Source organism: Papaver somniferum, chromosome 8 (genome assembly GCF_003573695.1).
Source record: "Papaver somniferum cultivar HN1 chromosome 8, ASM357369v1, whole genome shotgun sequence".
Taxonomy (NCBI): Eukaryota; Viridiplantae; Streptophyta; class Magnoliopsida; order Ranunculales; family Papaveraceae; genus Papaver; species Papaver somniferum.
The window spans coordinates 164,401,358-164,416,490 of NC_039365.1; the positions used below are offsets into that span (position 1 = coordinate 164,401,358).

Consider the following 15,133-nt stretch of genomic DNA (forward strand, 5'->3'; position numbering starts at 1 on the left):
ATCAAAAAACGAATGATGGGTTTTTCAATCAAACGAGGAACGTCAAGGAAAGAGAGAAGAAGAAGAGAATATTTTTTTTTTCAAAACTAAAAAATTTCGATTCCCCTCCAATTTTTGTTTTTGATTTTGGTTAATAGATTCATTTAGATTAGATGTATATGATCAAATTTATATAGTTATTAAGTTAGTTTTAATTTAAATTAAAGTAAAGGATAAATATGTATTTACCTAATTTTAGGACACTCCTTATAAATATGAGGAGGTTGGCCTAATAATACCATGGTCCCAAAAAAAACCATGCTCCTAAAAAAATCGTTCCTAATAAAATTGGTCCGCAACTAGTGGAACCGTGAATTTCTATATAAACTAGGATTTAGACCAAAAAATCGTCAGGTTCCCATTAGGGTTTACAGAAAAACCAAATAAGAAGGAAACCCTTTGCGACATCACTAACTTCCTTCTATTCTTCTCTCAAGGCGCAGCTCTCCTTTCTCTTAGGTAAGTTAGGGTTTCCAGTTTAAAGATCTCATCGAAATCGTATTAGTTTTTCGAGTTTCAAACCCCTATTACTAATATTTTGATTTAGTTGTGAAACTTGATATTTTCTTGAGTTTAATTTTCTTACATGTATAGATCTGATTTATCTTTTCCCAGATCTGATTATTCGATTGGTAATATCGTAATCCATGATTTTGAATATCTGCGGTCTTTGCTAGATTGTATTGTTTCGATTCAATACTAGGGTTTTAGCATGTCTTGTCTCCTTAATCAACTACATATATTGTTTGAAGCAAATCTATGATAACACGTTTGTTTCTGTATCTAATGTTCTTCATAAATTAGTCCTGTTTGTCCATTCACGTGTTTATAATCTTAGTATTTTGATGCTGTATTACTTGAGCTGAGTAGGTTATAATTGAGATTTATTCATGATTTTGAGTTCAGGATGTAGATTTTGATTAGTGATAGCTGGAACTGTAATTTGACCAGTTTTTCTGTTGTATATGTTTTATATTTCAGGGATTTGTCTGCTGCAAATCTGTTCACTGATATTTTGTAGTAGCGGAGTTTTGATTTACAGAAACAAAGATGGTAAGCTTTTCTGTAGACTTTTTTTTTTATGTTTCAAATTCAATATGATTTTATAACTGACCAATTCTGATACTCATTACTGTTTAATCTGTGCAGGTGAAGTTTACAGCTGAAGAGCTTCGTCGGATCATGGACCTGAAGCATAATATCAGGAACATGTCCGTCATTGCTCATGTGGATCATGGTATGCAACTGTATAGTATCTATGTTGCAATTTAGCTGTAAAGAGAAATTTGTCTGTACAGTTGATTAGTTTATCTGATATTGATATGTTTCTTTTACAGGAAAATCAACACTTACTGATTCTCTTGTGGCTGCTGCTGGTATCATTGCCCAAGAGACTGCTGGTGATGTTCGGATGACAGATACCCGTGCAGATGAGGCAGAACGTGGTATTACAATTAAATCTACTGGAATCTCTCTCTATTACGAGATGAGTGATGAGTCTTTGAAGGCCTACAAGGGTGAAAGAATGGGTAACGAGTACCTCATCAACCTTATTGATTCACCTGGTCACGTCGACTTCTCTTCTGAAGTCACAGCTGCATTACGTATCACTGATGGTGCACTTGTTGTGGTTGACTGTATTGAGGGTGTTTGCGTCCAAACCGAGACTGTCCTTCGACAAGCTCTTGGAGAAAGAATCAGGCCTGTTTTGACTGTCAACAAGATGGACAGATGCTTCCTAGAGCTACAGGTTGATGGAGAAGAGGCTTATCAGACTTTCTCCAGAGTTATTGAGAATGCCAATGTTATTATGGCCACTTATGAAGACCCACTCCTCGGTGATGTCCAGGTTTACCCTGAAAAAGGAACAGTCGCCTTCTCTGCTGGTTTGCACGGTTGGGCTTTCACTCTAACCAATTTTGCAAACATGTATGCTTCTAAGTTCGGTGTTGAACACAGTAAGATGATGGAGAGGCTTTGGGGTGAGAACTTCTTTGACCCAGCAACTAAGAAGTGGACTAATAAGAGAACCTCGTCTCCCACATGTAAGCGTGGGTTTGTCCAGTTCTGTTATGAACCCATCAAGCAGATCATTGCCACTTGCATGAATGACCAAAAGGACAAGTTGTGGCCTATGTTGCAAAAGCTTGGTGTTGTAATGAAGAATGACGAGAAGGAGTTGATTGGGAAGCCCTTGATGAAGCGTGTGATGCAGACTTGGCTCCCTGCAGCTACTGCCCTACTTGAAATGATGATTTATCATCTCCCCTCTCCCCACACAGCTCAGAGGTATCGTGTCGAGAACTTGTACGAGGGTCCTCTTGATGACCAGTATGCTAATGCCATCAGAAACTGTGATCCCGAAGGTCCACTTATGCTCTACGTGTCTAAGATGATTCCTGCCTCCGACAAGGGTAGATTCTTTGCCTTTGGTCGTGTCTTTGCTGGTAAGGTTGCAACAGGTGCTAAAGTCAGAATCATGGGGCCTAACTACGTTCCTGGTGGGAAGAAGGACTTATACACCAAGAGTGTCCAGAGAACTGTTATCTGGATGGGAAAGAAACAGGAGTCAGTTGAGGATGTACCTTGTGGTAACACAGTTGCCCTGGTTGGATTAGATCAATTTATCACCAAGAATGCAACTCTCACAAACGAGAAGGAAGTTGATGCTCATCCTATCAGAGCCATGAAGTTTTCTGTCTCTCCCGTTGTTCGTGTTGCTGTTCAGTGTAAGGTTGCCTCTGACCTTCCCAAGCTGGTTGAAGGTCTTAAGCGTCTGTCCAAATCTGATCCCATGGTTGTCTGTACCATTGAGGAGTCGGGCGAGCACATCATTGCAGGTTTGTCATCCCTTCTGTAACTGGACTTGCTTTCTTGTCATCCCTTCTGTAACTGGACATGCTTTCTCTCATTTGAAAATGGATTTGATCTAAAATATCTTTATTTTCAGGTGCTGGAGAACTCCATCTTGAGATCTGTTTGAAGGATTTGCAGGATGATTTCATGGGTGGTGCAGAAATCGTGAAGTCTGACCCTGTGGTGTCATTCCGTGAAACTGTGCTAGAGAAGTCTTCAAGAACTGTGATGAGCAAGTCTCCAAACAAGCACAACCGTCTGTACATGGAGGCACGCCCTCTTGAGGATGGACTTGCTGAAGCCATTGATGATGGTCGTATTGGTCCAAGAGATGATCCCAAAATTCGTTCAAAGATCTTATCTGAAGAGTTTGGATGGGACAAGGATCTTGCAAAGAAGATCTGGTGTTTTGGTCCGGATACTACTGGTCCAAACATGGTTGTCGATATGTGTAAGGGAGTTCAGTACCTTAATGAAATCAAGGATTCAGTTGTCGCAGGGTTTCAGTGGGCCTCAAAGGAAGGTGTGCTAGCAGAAGAGAACATGAGAGGTATATGCTTTGAAGTATGTGATGTGGTTCTCCATTCTGATGCCATTCACAGAGGTGGTGGACAGGTTATTCCTACCGCCAGGAGGGTTATGTATGCGTCACAGCTCACAGCTAAACCTAGACTTCTAGAACCTGTGTACCTAGTCGAGATCCAGGCTCCGGAAGGTGCTCTTGGTGGTATTTACGGTGTTCTCAATCAGAAGCGTGGACACGTCTTTGAGGAAATGCAGAGGCCAGGAACTCCTCTCTACAACATCAAAGCATATCTACCCGTCGTGGAGTCATTCGGTTTCTCTGCCCAGCTTAGGGCTGCCACATCAGGGCAGGCTTTTCCTCAGTCTGTGTTTGATCATTGGGATATGATGATGGCTGATCCTTTGGAGGCTGGTACTCAAGCCGCAGAGCTTGTGACAGACATCAGGAAGAGGAAGGGTTTGAAGGCCCAGATGACCCCTCTCTCCGATTTTGAGGACAAGCTTTAAGTGTTAAGGTTCTTTTTTGAATGATGAATTGAGATGGTGAGTTGTTCCAAGTGTTTAGGCATTAGGTTTAATTATGTTGGCAAATGGATATTAGTTAGTCTTGGGTTTGTAAGTGTTTTGGTAACAGAATGATCCAAACTTTAATTTAGTTTATCATTTAATCTATAATTATTAGTGCAATAAAATTCCTTTAACTTCAGTGTCTAATGCAGAAGGAAAGTGTCTTCCTGCAGTATTGCCATGGTTACAAAAGGCAACACGAATCTTGCTGCCAAGTGACTGTACAATTCTGGTTTGTGTTTGAAACAATTGAACAATGTACAGAATGATAGCACTGGCGGTTTTTTCTTAAAATTGATATCTTCAAACTGTTCCACTAGTAAGAAATTGAGATTAACTTACGAATTTTGATTACCTCTCCCTGAATGTGTACCAGCCATTGAACCTCCTTGTTTCCTTACTGGTACTGTGTAATGGAAACAAACAATACTTGTTATGATCCTGAAAAAAATGAGCTGGCGCGAAATGAACGGAGTTAAGAGTAGTCGCCGGTATTGAAGATGGTGGGGATCTTCAGTTCTAATCAACAAGGTTCTCTTCTCAAGAAAAACTAGAAGTGAGCCATAGCTACCAAAAGGTTGACTTAATTGACCAACAGGTGAACGAGGACAAACTTACAGCCCAAACAGGGGACCAACCAAATACCACGACCCCGACACTAATTAGATCATAATCATAAATTTCCATAAACATAGTCGAATTGTATTTATCAAGATTGTTCTAGAATTAAAAAGCCTCACCGTTTCATAACAGGAAACTAAAAACAGTTATATATAAATAGGCTTCACTACCTCTTTTGTTATTCACACAAACGTTTCTTATATTCTTTCTCCAATTTCTCGCTTGGTTTAAATTCATCCATCATGACTAACCACGAAACCTTTGAAGCACCACCATGGTACACACATGTAAGACTCTTCGCCATCAATCTCTTGGGTTTGATTCTCATATTCGGACTTTTCGCCATCGTTGAGGCCATGATTCTCAAAGCCACTTTTCTCCTAGTAAAAAGTCTGCAGATTACATCAAGATATGTGATGCCACCATCTTTAATGAAAATTTTGTGGATTCTACCAAATTATATTAGAGCAGCTTCCAGAGAAACTAATGACATGTTCTTGAGACAATCTAATAACATATTATCAAGACGTATGGAAGCATCTTCAAGGAAAGAGACTTGATTGCACAGTAACTTTATCTTTTCTTAGTTAGCAAGTATTTCAATTGTGTAGGGAAATCTAGGGTTTGTTTGGTTGTGGAGTTATCTATATAAAGAGCTTCATATTTTGATTTTATTTGTCACTGTTTGAAGGCATTCCAAACTCAACTTCCAAGGTAAACTTTATTAGGCATTTTGGGACACCAATATCAGTTTGTCTTCTTCTTAACAAGGGTCACCGCACAGACAAAATTACAAATACAAATTGACTGACTTAAAACAGTGATTCATGATAAAACTAACCACCACTCGTTACAACTATAATGTTAATCCACCACTCGTTAAAATCATCTGCAAGTGCAACCAACTTGTATGTTAGATACATTAATCCACTGCAGCAATGTTAAGAAGATATTAACTACCACCATGCCCTAAAAGAGAATCACTAGGCTTTGAATAAAATAATGTCTCTGCACTCTGTAGAACCATCAACTTTTCAAGCAGTTCTCCGAATGTTGGTCAGCGTTCAGGCTTGCTGAATTGACAATTTGTGGAAAATATATAAACAAAAAATTAAAATGGATGGGTCACGGAAGAATATCAATATACTAATTTCTGTTACTTGCTAAAGTAAAGATGAGTACCTTTGCCAGCAATTCTTAATTAAAGATGCCCATTGTGGGTTCATGTCTTTCGGAATCTCAAGACGCTGTTCCATGAATCCTACAGCTGCAATCACCTGCAGAACTCACATTTGTTACTTGAATGATGTTGCATTCTACAAAACATCAGTAGACTAATTTTTGTGTGGGACAAAATATGGCATTGCTGTTGAAGTGGAAAATGTATCTTTTCAGTGTTTTTGCTGTTTCATGATAACAATTCAACAACAATTTGTGTTATACATTTTCTCAATACTCTTAGGTACTTGCACATTCACATACATTTTAAAGTGAAGGCATTGGGACCAACATCACCAACATCACTACAGATATGGCCGTTCAAAGAAGATTGAAAGTTCATGCAAAGTTTTATGTGTTGGTTTTTCTGTGCATCATGATTAGTTAAAGGTAAACCACACAAAAGTAACATTAACATTTTATCATATAATTAAGCTAAGTTTCACATGTGCAGGATGAGGCGTCCCTAACTCATGATGTCAAGTTTGGAGGACACCTCAAGCAAGGCATGGATCCTCTTCCAGCATTTTGCATAAATTTAGTTTCTTCCATCAACTAAGAATGAGGGAATACATGTAGAAGAGCCTAAACTGTTTTTTACATATAGAACAAGTTAACCCTAGGCATTAAATTTAATTTACCATAAACTGAAATAGTAATCATGTAGAAGCGCTAAGTAACCATGTTAAGGAACTGAATTTCTGACAACGTGGACCTGGCATCAGGTTGAGCAAGAAAATACCTGCACGGGTGTTAGGCCATACCAGGGGATCTTCAGTGTGGCAAGCTCCCACAAAACAACTCCAAAGCTATATACATCAGACCTAAAAGGTTTCTCGCACACGTAAGAGTTTGCTGAGCATCAACGATGGAATGATCAATACTACCCACAAAAAATCTGAAAAGGTTCAAACATACTTCTCATCCACTGGCTCGTTACGAATAACCTCTGGCGCCATCCACTGTGTCTGCAAGAAAGATAGGGGCAATATTAGGTCAATTAAATAACTCAAACAATCACATATAGGACTATTTTAAAAACAAAAACCAAAAACAAGAACCAACTGAAGTAAAACTACAAAGTGCAAATGAACTGAAGGAAACATTATGCAAGTATTACCGTTCCCCTCCATTTCTTTGTTGTAAGAAAGGTTGCATGTTTGAGCCGCGAGAGACCAAAATCACCAACCTAGTACCCGGAACAAATAAATATATGAACTACAAACATTTCTTTTGCAATTTTATTACGTGCATCTAAAAAAATGTAAGAAAAGGGAGAGCTGCTCACCTTCACAGTCCAGTTCTTGTCAACCAGCAGATTCGATGACTTCAAATCACAATTAACAATTGGTGGGTCCCATTGATGAAGATAATTCATTCCTCGTGCCTACGGAAGGGTTGACATGCATAACCAACTTTCTATCGGTTTAATTCATACCAACAATAAACTTTTTAAATAAGTTGTGGCCAAGAAAAGTACTTACAACATCTAAAGCCATGTTAACACGTCGCCTCCAATCCATCGTAACAAAGTTACGGTGAAGCAACTGAAACAGACTTCCACTGAAAACCAACGCTGAATATTATAGAGAAACAAATTACACAAGAATATCGGCAAATAAGGATAAAAAATGAAAACGAACCGTGGGAGGAACTCGGTGATAATGCAGGGATGCGGAGGTGAAGTCACTGCTCCCAAAAATAGTAGTAAATTCCGATGTCGGAGTCTCTTCATGAGTAACACCTTCGTAAAATAGTAACATAAAGTTTACATTAGATGTATACCTACTCTAGTGGTGTTTTTGGTTTCACTGAAAATCCAGTGCTGAAAAGATACAAAAGCTATGGGAGTGGATACATATATTGCTGCAGAGCCATTGGTGTTCTACAGTGTTTTATTGATCTTTTTTGCACATCTTTATAAACGACTTCTTCAGTTTTGCATATCAAAGGGTTTATACTCTATTTGCCCTTATATATATGTGCTCAGTAAAAGTCTCTTTGTTAAATTGTAACAGTTCTCTCTTGATATCATAATCTTACCCCAATGCTTTGCACCCTCATACGGTTTTAAATTTTAACTTGAGGATAACGATACATATTAATTTATAATTACGGAAATGGCATTTGCACCACTTATTGCTCTATACAGTCTACTACTGGTGTACCATTAGATTTAAGTGTACAGTTCTAAAAGAGATGCCTACCTGCAGTCGTCTCTTACTATTACACTTGATATCTTTTATTATTTCGAACACAAAAATGGATTGTTGCTCACCAAGAAATATCAATTTTCTATAGTTCAGCAACATAACGTGCCTAGCTCTAAGTTCTAACAAAACCGGATCAGTGGCTATCCTAATCAAAGTGCAAATAGAGTTTCTAATCATGTTCTAAAACCTAATTTGTTTTCAGTACATCAAGTCTAAAGTGCAAGGTGCCTCTCAAATTTGGGTGGATAGAGAGGACACATGCCTTAACCACATGTAGAAGGTTGACTCTCTTCTAGATAGCACTAATCCGTGAAATGAAAATAGTCCATGAGTTATTCTTCTATGACACTGATATGGTTTAAGAATTAGAATGCAATAAATGTAGTTAACTATTCTAACAAATTTTGTACTTAAAAGATAATAATCTGTAGCTTGAAATGAAGCCTACCTCTTCTCTGAAGCAACTTAATAAGCCATCCCAGTTCTCAAAATTGAGGAATACCTTTATAGCAACATCCTTCAAGAAAGTAAATGATTGCATATTAACAACACAAAATGAATAGCTCAAAACCTTCTAACTAGTGCCTGCTAGGGTCTAGTGCTAAGAATGGAAAAGCCCTGAAGCTGACTCCTATATAACAGCTTCCTGTAATAGGAAAACAAACAAGATACGTCATATCCACCCAAACAGGACATGATTGACAAGCCAGGGTAAAAAATTGATCAACACTACTATTTACTGGTATAATCATGGAATAAGGTGCAGCATGGTGGAAACCTAAAGTTTTAAGGTCAGGTGTTTCCAGGTCTAATCTCCTTCAGCCTACTCAAGTCTCAAGACGAATAATAATGATTATAATTGAAGAAAGACAACATATTGAAACCACAGCGTTCACAAAGTGATATTATGACACATATACATGCTAAATTTAAGCCCATTAGCAAGATGCAGACCATGTTCAAGGTTTTCAGAAGAAATAGTAAACATACCAAGCCACACCATAGGCCGTGAAACACGGTTGCAGATGAACCTGAAACCCATTAAAAAAACTAAATACCAGAAGAAGAAAAATCATAATGCAAAAGCCATTAAGTAAGAACAAAAGAGAAATAGTGATAATGAACATGTTTTGTACCCTGCCCTATTTGTTCACCGAAGGTCAAGTCTTCCCACGAGATATCATAATCCGAAGAGTCTGCATCCGTATCAAAGTTATGAAGAGGACATACACTGCTATTGTTAATGGTCACAGTGCTTGCACTGTCAAAAGAGGAGAATGTAGAACCAGAGGCTTCATTTCCACCAAATCGGCTACACTGCACTATCTGGCTTTCAGGCTCAGTACTCCTCTGACGATTGAAATCATCTTCCTGTTCATCATACAACACACCATAGGTGGTGGGAATCCTTGTTACAAACCTACTTTGTTTGGTTCCTTTCCATGCCCGTGAATAAGACACCATCTCGTGGGAAATCGTACCTTTACCCTTGTCGTCTGAATCTCCACGGGAGTTTATTGGGGATCCTTCCTGCAGGGCATCATTCCGTTTATCCAAAAAATTTGTTTCTCTGAAACCTTGAGGGTTAGCATATGAGCTTCCCCCATGAAGGATCTCATGCTTCATGGTTTTCACACGAGGTATCAATTTTGAGAACAATATTTTGGTCATTCTTGATGCCTGCATGTTTCATATTCATAATCAAAATGAGACTGCCATAAAAGAGACACAAGAGACACAGTTAAGATTTAAGGAATGTAGTTACCAGCTTCCATATTTTTGAGCAAATCACAACATGCAGAATCTCCTGAGTGTTAAAACAAGGTTTAGTTGTTGCGAAACCACTTCTAGGCTTCTGACTAGCGTTAGTGTAGGCGTCTTCCGGAATAGGACTTGTTTTAGAGAAAACTGGAGCAATATCTCGAAAGGGCTGTGAATCACACGATACACGGACAACCCCAATGATCTCACCAGTATCATCATATAATGGCTTAATGGTAACGATGACTTTAAATCGTCTCCCTTGCTTGTTCCTGACAGGAAACTGTCCAGTGTAGCATTGCCCAATGGCAGTCCTGCGTCCAATTTTGTCCGCTTCGTTAAAGTCCTGTTCCTCAATAATGAGGCCAAGGGTACACCGACCAAGCGCTTCTGATACAGAATAACCAAAAAGTTGCTCAGCAGCACGATTCCTGTAACAATATATCCAAAATGAAAATGTAGTGACAGATTTCAAAAGTCTGACTACGAGTTCACAGGTGTAGAGGATTGTAGTGCATTGCATGACAAGTATACCTACAGCTTCAGACAAAAATTTCTTCCAAGTTTCTACTAAACATAACATGATTTTAGGCTAAAGTTGAAAGCTCTAGCGGCATAACGACAACTCTCGAGAACATATAAAAAAAAAGACAAACAAACAGGAAATATAAAAGCTTACCAGTAACATATTATGTAACTGTGATCATAAAAATGAACTGCCTGGCCCATTGACTCCAAGATATTCAAAGAATGCATCTCCGTCAAATTTAAACTGTGTTACAGGATTTAAAGGATCAGCACCACTATTCTCTCTCAATCTTAATGAATTTGAGCTTGCCGCACACCCTGCCATGGTTTCGCTGTAACCCCCACCACCAACCTTTCTCCTTGAACCCGCAAATCTTGGTCCCGTAGTTGAATTTGTGCAACATTTCTGGTCACTGTAAACCAATTTATCTGCAGAATCGATTCTGCAGCCTGTAAGGCTTCCATGAAGGACTAGTTTCAACATTTCTTGTTTAAGCTCGCCGTCTCCTGCTTCAAGATCTTCGATCTTCTGCAACAATTGCTTGGCTAATGTAGTGTCCATAAGGTAAGAAAAGAACTGTAAAAGAAAGTTCAGATAGATACTTAAAAAAAACACGAACAGTTTAGCATATATATATATATATTCTTTCTTCACCTTTTATTTGTTATTAATGCTGTATCAATGAACTTAGTCATCTATAGGTTACTTATTTTGTTTTTGACAGGTGCTGCCCCTTCAGTAATTGACCTTTCCAAATCTTAACTCTTAATCTTAGTTAGTTGTATTCTTTCTTTGTTTCTCTCAACTCTCAACTCTTTTTTTGTCATCTATAGGTTCTGATTTTTTCGTCTTAACCCTTGGCTTATTTTGTTTTTATCATCTATATTTTCTGTTACTTTCTTTTTTTTGTCTTAACTCTTGACTCTTATTTTGTTTTTGTCACCTATATGTTACTAATTTGGTTTTATGGTTATCTCCAAAGAGACGTGTCTCTAAAAACAATTGTAAGAGAATGCTTCTTGGATAGGTTATTCAACCCGTAGATGAAGGTATGCCACCTGAAATGAGAATGACTTCTAGAATGGGTAAATATATTTTAAGAGGACATAATATATTTTAAGAGGACATAACTCTCGCATAAATGACAAAATAAAAATAAAAAGAGTTGTAATGAAAGCGGTTAAGTGAGACTATAACACTGTTAGTGGTATTTACAGGTATAAATTTTTTTATTAGAAAAGACCGTGTGCACAGCTTAGAGGACATAGACTAATTATGCTAAAGAAGCTCAACATTTTGGTTTCGACCAATCTATCTCCTGGAAGCAAAGTTTTTGTGGTTGCACGAACCCTGTCGCAGAACGGACCATAAGTTCCGTTCAATGGATCTAGGTTAAAAAAAATCCTATATTTGTTTAATGACAATTCACATATAAATGGCACTACAATTTGCAGGTATGACTGAAAAAAAATAACAAAAACAAAAAATGATGAGAATAAAGTAACAAACATGCACTTCACACATGTGTCCTCCCATCACCTACATTCATCTATGATGTGTCACATAACGATTAACGAATAACAGAATATTTTGTATCAAATATGGTTCAAAGTAGGCTGCATCATGGAAGAAAATCAGCATATTCTGAGGGTGTATCCTTATATATACTACAATAAACAATCCTAACTAAAAGTGTTTGGCCTCAACAAGACAATTGACTGAACTACAAAAGTGAATAGCAGCATATAAACAAGTTCAGGAAACATTAACTGAAAAACATAAAATAGTCAATCATCCAGATATTCAAGAGAGCGACGGGGAAACCACACACCTTGGTCTCCAAGCATAAGCGATCCAGCAAAGGCAATCCAAGTTTCTCTCTTCCGAAAGTGAAAAGCCCTTATGGAGTGCATTACCAAACAACTTACAGAGACACTTTGTCATTACAGGAAGTCGGGCAGGTTGTAAACCGAGCACCAAATACTCAGTTTTTGTAGCTAAGAAGAAACACTTCTCAATATGGACCTTATTCTTCAAGTCTTGTAATCGTTGCGAAACGAATTTAAAGCTCATAGCACTCCTCCATCTACAAGTTGAATGGCATTCTGATACAGAATATCATAATGTTGCACTGGGTTTCTAACATCTGAATGGTCCAAGTGATGATTCAAAAGAAATTTACGTTTGAAATCTTTGCACCATCTTAAGAGTATGTACTGAGACAGGATTTCCTCCACAAATTCATTCAAGACAGATAAAGCATGCTTGCAAAGAATACCTTTGTATACAAATAACGGCAAGAGGCATCCAACTTGTATTTCAGATACATTATACATAACTTCATACACCTTGTGTTCCAGATTGACCACTAATCTGTTCTTTGACAGCGTAGGTTAAAAACACCCTTTCGTTCTAAACCTCCTGGAAACTCCTTCAACAAAGCCTGCCGGTTATCAAACCAAGCTTCGCCATACCTAGTTAGTTAATACCTCCTCTTTGTCACCACCATCTTTCTTATCAAGTGAATTTGACAGTAGAGTATCACCATCTCTCTGTTATAAAAGAAAACAACCACCATGAATTATCTAAAACCCCAAAAATCGTCCCAAGAACCTTAAAAATGATCTCGAAAACACTAAAAATCAACTCAGAAACCCTATATTACGTTAAATCTACTAAAATTAGTAAGAAAAATAAAGGGATTCCGCTAATAAGTGAAATTAGGGTTTAATATTTTAGTTACTGAACCTTTGAGAAATGTTGCTGTTGTTATTGTTGATGAGAAATTTGGGGATTGAATTCTTCTTCGTGGCTATCCATTTTTGTTGATGTTGCTGCTGCTACATCGAACAGTAAATAGACATAGAACTGAGAATGCCTGGCTGCCCGTCCCGGCTACATGTGATCGGGCCACAAACTCCGAGTATCTGGCCCCTTTTCCTTTCTCGCCATGTCCCGTATTCAACCGGAATTCTTTTGAATCAGTAAGTATACCAACTGCTTATACGAGAAACATAACTGCTGGGACACATTTGTCAGGTGAATCTGACAGTAGAGTAAATTTTTAAATTCATTAAATTTTAAATTAATCATTAATAATCATTTTACAGTACATAAAACTAGATAGTTTTTATGTATTATAGCATAGGACGTACGGAATGCCAACTAACTAATACTCTTAACTCAGATAATAATAATAATAAACGAGTACATGAAGGTCGTATATAGGAGTGGATATACCGACCACTAACTCTAACTATTGACTCTAATAGATAGATGAAAGTGGAAAGGGGAGAATCTTACCGCTTCTCTGTTTCAAAATGTTTGTTACATTTAAAGTGGGAGACTACGCGGCTATTTATAGCCAAGAGTATTAAGGCAGTCTACACGTGTTCACAATTTAGGATTTACTTAGAGTATTTTCACCAGAGGGTGAAAATATTTTTTTTGAATGACACGTAGGATTTTAGACCCCCATTTAGTATAAAAGCATCTCCAATGGTTAGGTCCTATAAATTAGGAGAGATCAAATACTAAATACGAAGGTATTAAAGAAAATCTTAACTACACATTCGGAATGACCCTTAACTAATTCCATGTCATTAATTTTAATTTAAAAATATAATTTTTAATATGAAATCAAGCTAAATATTATTCTATTAATGTTTATCTAAATCTAAAATACATTGTATAACCTTAACTACTGGAGATGAGTTATAGTGTAAAGGGTCTTATTAAGATCCAGGGATAAAATCTGAAAAAATGGAGGTCTAACAATGACATCCATGTAGGATTTTTTTGACCTACTGTTGGAGATGCTCTTAGCTATTAAGCTGATGCTGTTTATCTAGTTTAGGCGGTTAACTCTTAACCGAGAAGAAAATCCGATACTTGTTGGATGGTTCTGAGAATGGTAGGCCATCCTACAAGACGTGTTTACACAAAACTCTTCCTTGGACCACCATTCCTAAAACGTTGCCACGTTAAAACTTTGCCAGAAAAATCCGGTTGGGATAAAAACTAGTCCAAAGAAAAATAGTGCAATACTCGTGGCTTTGAAACGATGGTGAAATGGTTTTCTCCCTTCGTCAAGGTTGTTCGGGAAAACCGTTTGGGACAAAACCCGAAAACTTGAAGCTTAGATTTGAGGTTGGTCGCCGCCATGAAATGTTTCCTCCAGCAAAACTGCATCAGGAAAACCATTAGGGACAAAACCTGAGCTTTAAAAGTTCATAATAATGCCGGCATTAATGAGCAGGTTGCACCGATAAGATGTTGCCAAGAAAAACCATATACGGTAAAAACCCGAACCAAAATGTGATCATCCGATACTGCATTTTAAGAACCTCTATGGACATGCATCTCGTTAGATGGTGATCGTCGTTCTAAGATTGTTATCTCATTAAAAACCTCATCAGGAAAACCCAGTGGGATAAAAACCTGAATGTAGGAAAACATGAGTTCTTAGAACATGGATGGAACGAAGATGTTGCCTCGTTAAAACCTTTCCCGGAAAAATCCAGAGGGACAAAAAATCAAGACGAAGGAAAAAGAGTACAACATGTCAAATTGCGGATATCATTGGACTAGCATGCCTCGTTAAAACCTTAAAAAGGAAAACCCGGTGGGACAAAACCTTAACTAAGGAAAAAGAGTACACGGCGTAATGTCCAACGTGCCAATTTCCATAGACTTCCATGTATTTACTCCCCCTGATGAGGAGCCTTCTCAGTTGATCATTGTGCCTGGTAATATTGCATAGATACCACGAACCATCTTTTAATGTCTTCGGCGGCTTCCTTAC

The 15,133-nt window shown here is 37.9% G+C and overlaps 2 protein-coding genes across 6 annotated transcripts; one reads left to right on the plus strand and one right to left on the minus strand.

Moving 5' to 3' along the window:
* The first annotated feature begins 349 nt into the window (after positions 1 to 349).
* LOC113303823 (elongation factor 2) lies at positions 350 to 4,126 on the plus strand. The gene is made up of 5 exons (XM_026552909.1): positions 350 to 498; positions 1,021 to 1,092; positions 1,189 to 1,276; positions 1,377 to 2,879; positions 2,990 to 4,126. Exons 2-5 carry the CDS (start codon positions 1,090 to 1,092, stop codon positions 3,925 to 3,927), a joined length of 2,532 nt encoding a protein of 843 aa, XP_026408694.1. The 5' UTR covers positions 350 to 498; positions 1,021 to 1,089; the 3' UTR covers positions 3,928 to 4,126.
* A 561-nt stretch (positions 4,127 to 4,687) lies between these two features.
* LOC113303824 (serine/threonine-protein kinase EDR1-like) lies at positions 4,688 to 13,284 on the minus strand. 5 transcript variants are annotated; one of them, XM_026552912.1, is made up of 15 exons: positions 13,078 to 13,284; positions 12,161 to 12,881; positions 10,480 to 10,854; positions 9,805 to 10,231; positions 9,176 to 9,719; positions 9,030 to 9,070; positions 8,488 to 8,556; positions 7,470 to 7,570; positions 7,311 to 7,389; positions 7,115 to 7,213; positions 6,947 to 7,015; positions 6,745 to 6,794; positions 6,569 to 6,650; positions 5,791 to 5,885; positions 4,688 to 5,000 (listed from the first exon to the last, which is right to left on the minus strand). In XM_026552912.1, the coding sequence occupies exons 3-15, from the start codon at positions 10,554 to 10,556 to the stop codon at positions 4,787 to 4,789; spliced, it is 1,947 nt and encodes a 648-aa protein (XP_026408697.1). In that variant the 5' UTR covers positions 10,557 to 10,854; positions 12,161 to 12,881; positions 13,078 to 13,284; the 3' UTR covers positions 4,688 to 4,786. The 5 variants fall into 5 exon arrangements, with proteins under 5 accessions (XP_026408697.1, XP_026408696.1, XP_026408695.1 ...); XM_026552911.1 differs by having other exon boundaries at positions 10,480 to 10,857; XM_026552910.1 differs by having other exon boundaries at positions 10,480 to 10,905.
* Positions 13,285 to 15,133: the final 1,849 nt, after the last annotated feature.

Coding starts and splice junctions, on each gene's coding strand:
- LOC113303823 (XM_026552909.1), top strand. Junction 1,277..1,376: donor CATTGCTCATGTGGATCATG/GTATGCAACTGT, acceptor TTTCTTTTACAG/GAAAATCAACACTTACTGAT. Junction 2,880..2,989: donor GGGCGAGCACATCATTGCAG/GTTTGTCATCCC, acceptor CTTTATTTTCAG/GTGCTGGAGAACTCCATCTT.
- LOC113303824 (XM_026552912.1), bottom strand. CDS start 10,556: ATGCATTCTTTGAATATCTTGGAGTCAATGGGCCAGGCAGTTCATTTT. Junction 9,720..9,804: donor GCTCAAAAATATGGAAGCTG/GTAACTACATTC, acceptor TGAAACATGCAG/GCATCAAGAATGACCAAAAT. Junction 5,001..5,790: donor ATTAAGAATTGCTGGCAAAG/GTACTCATCTTT, acceptor TGTAATCTGCAG/ACTTTTTACTAGGAGAAAAG.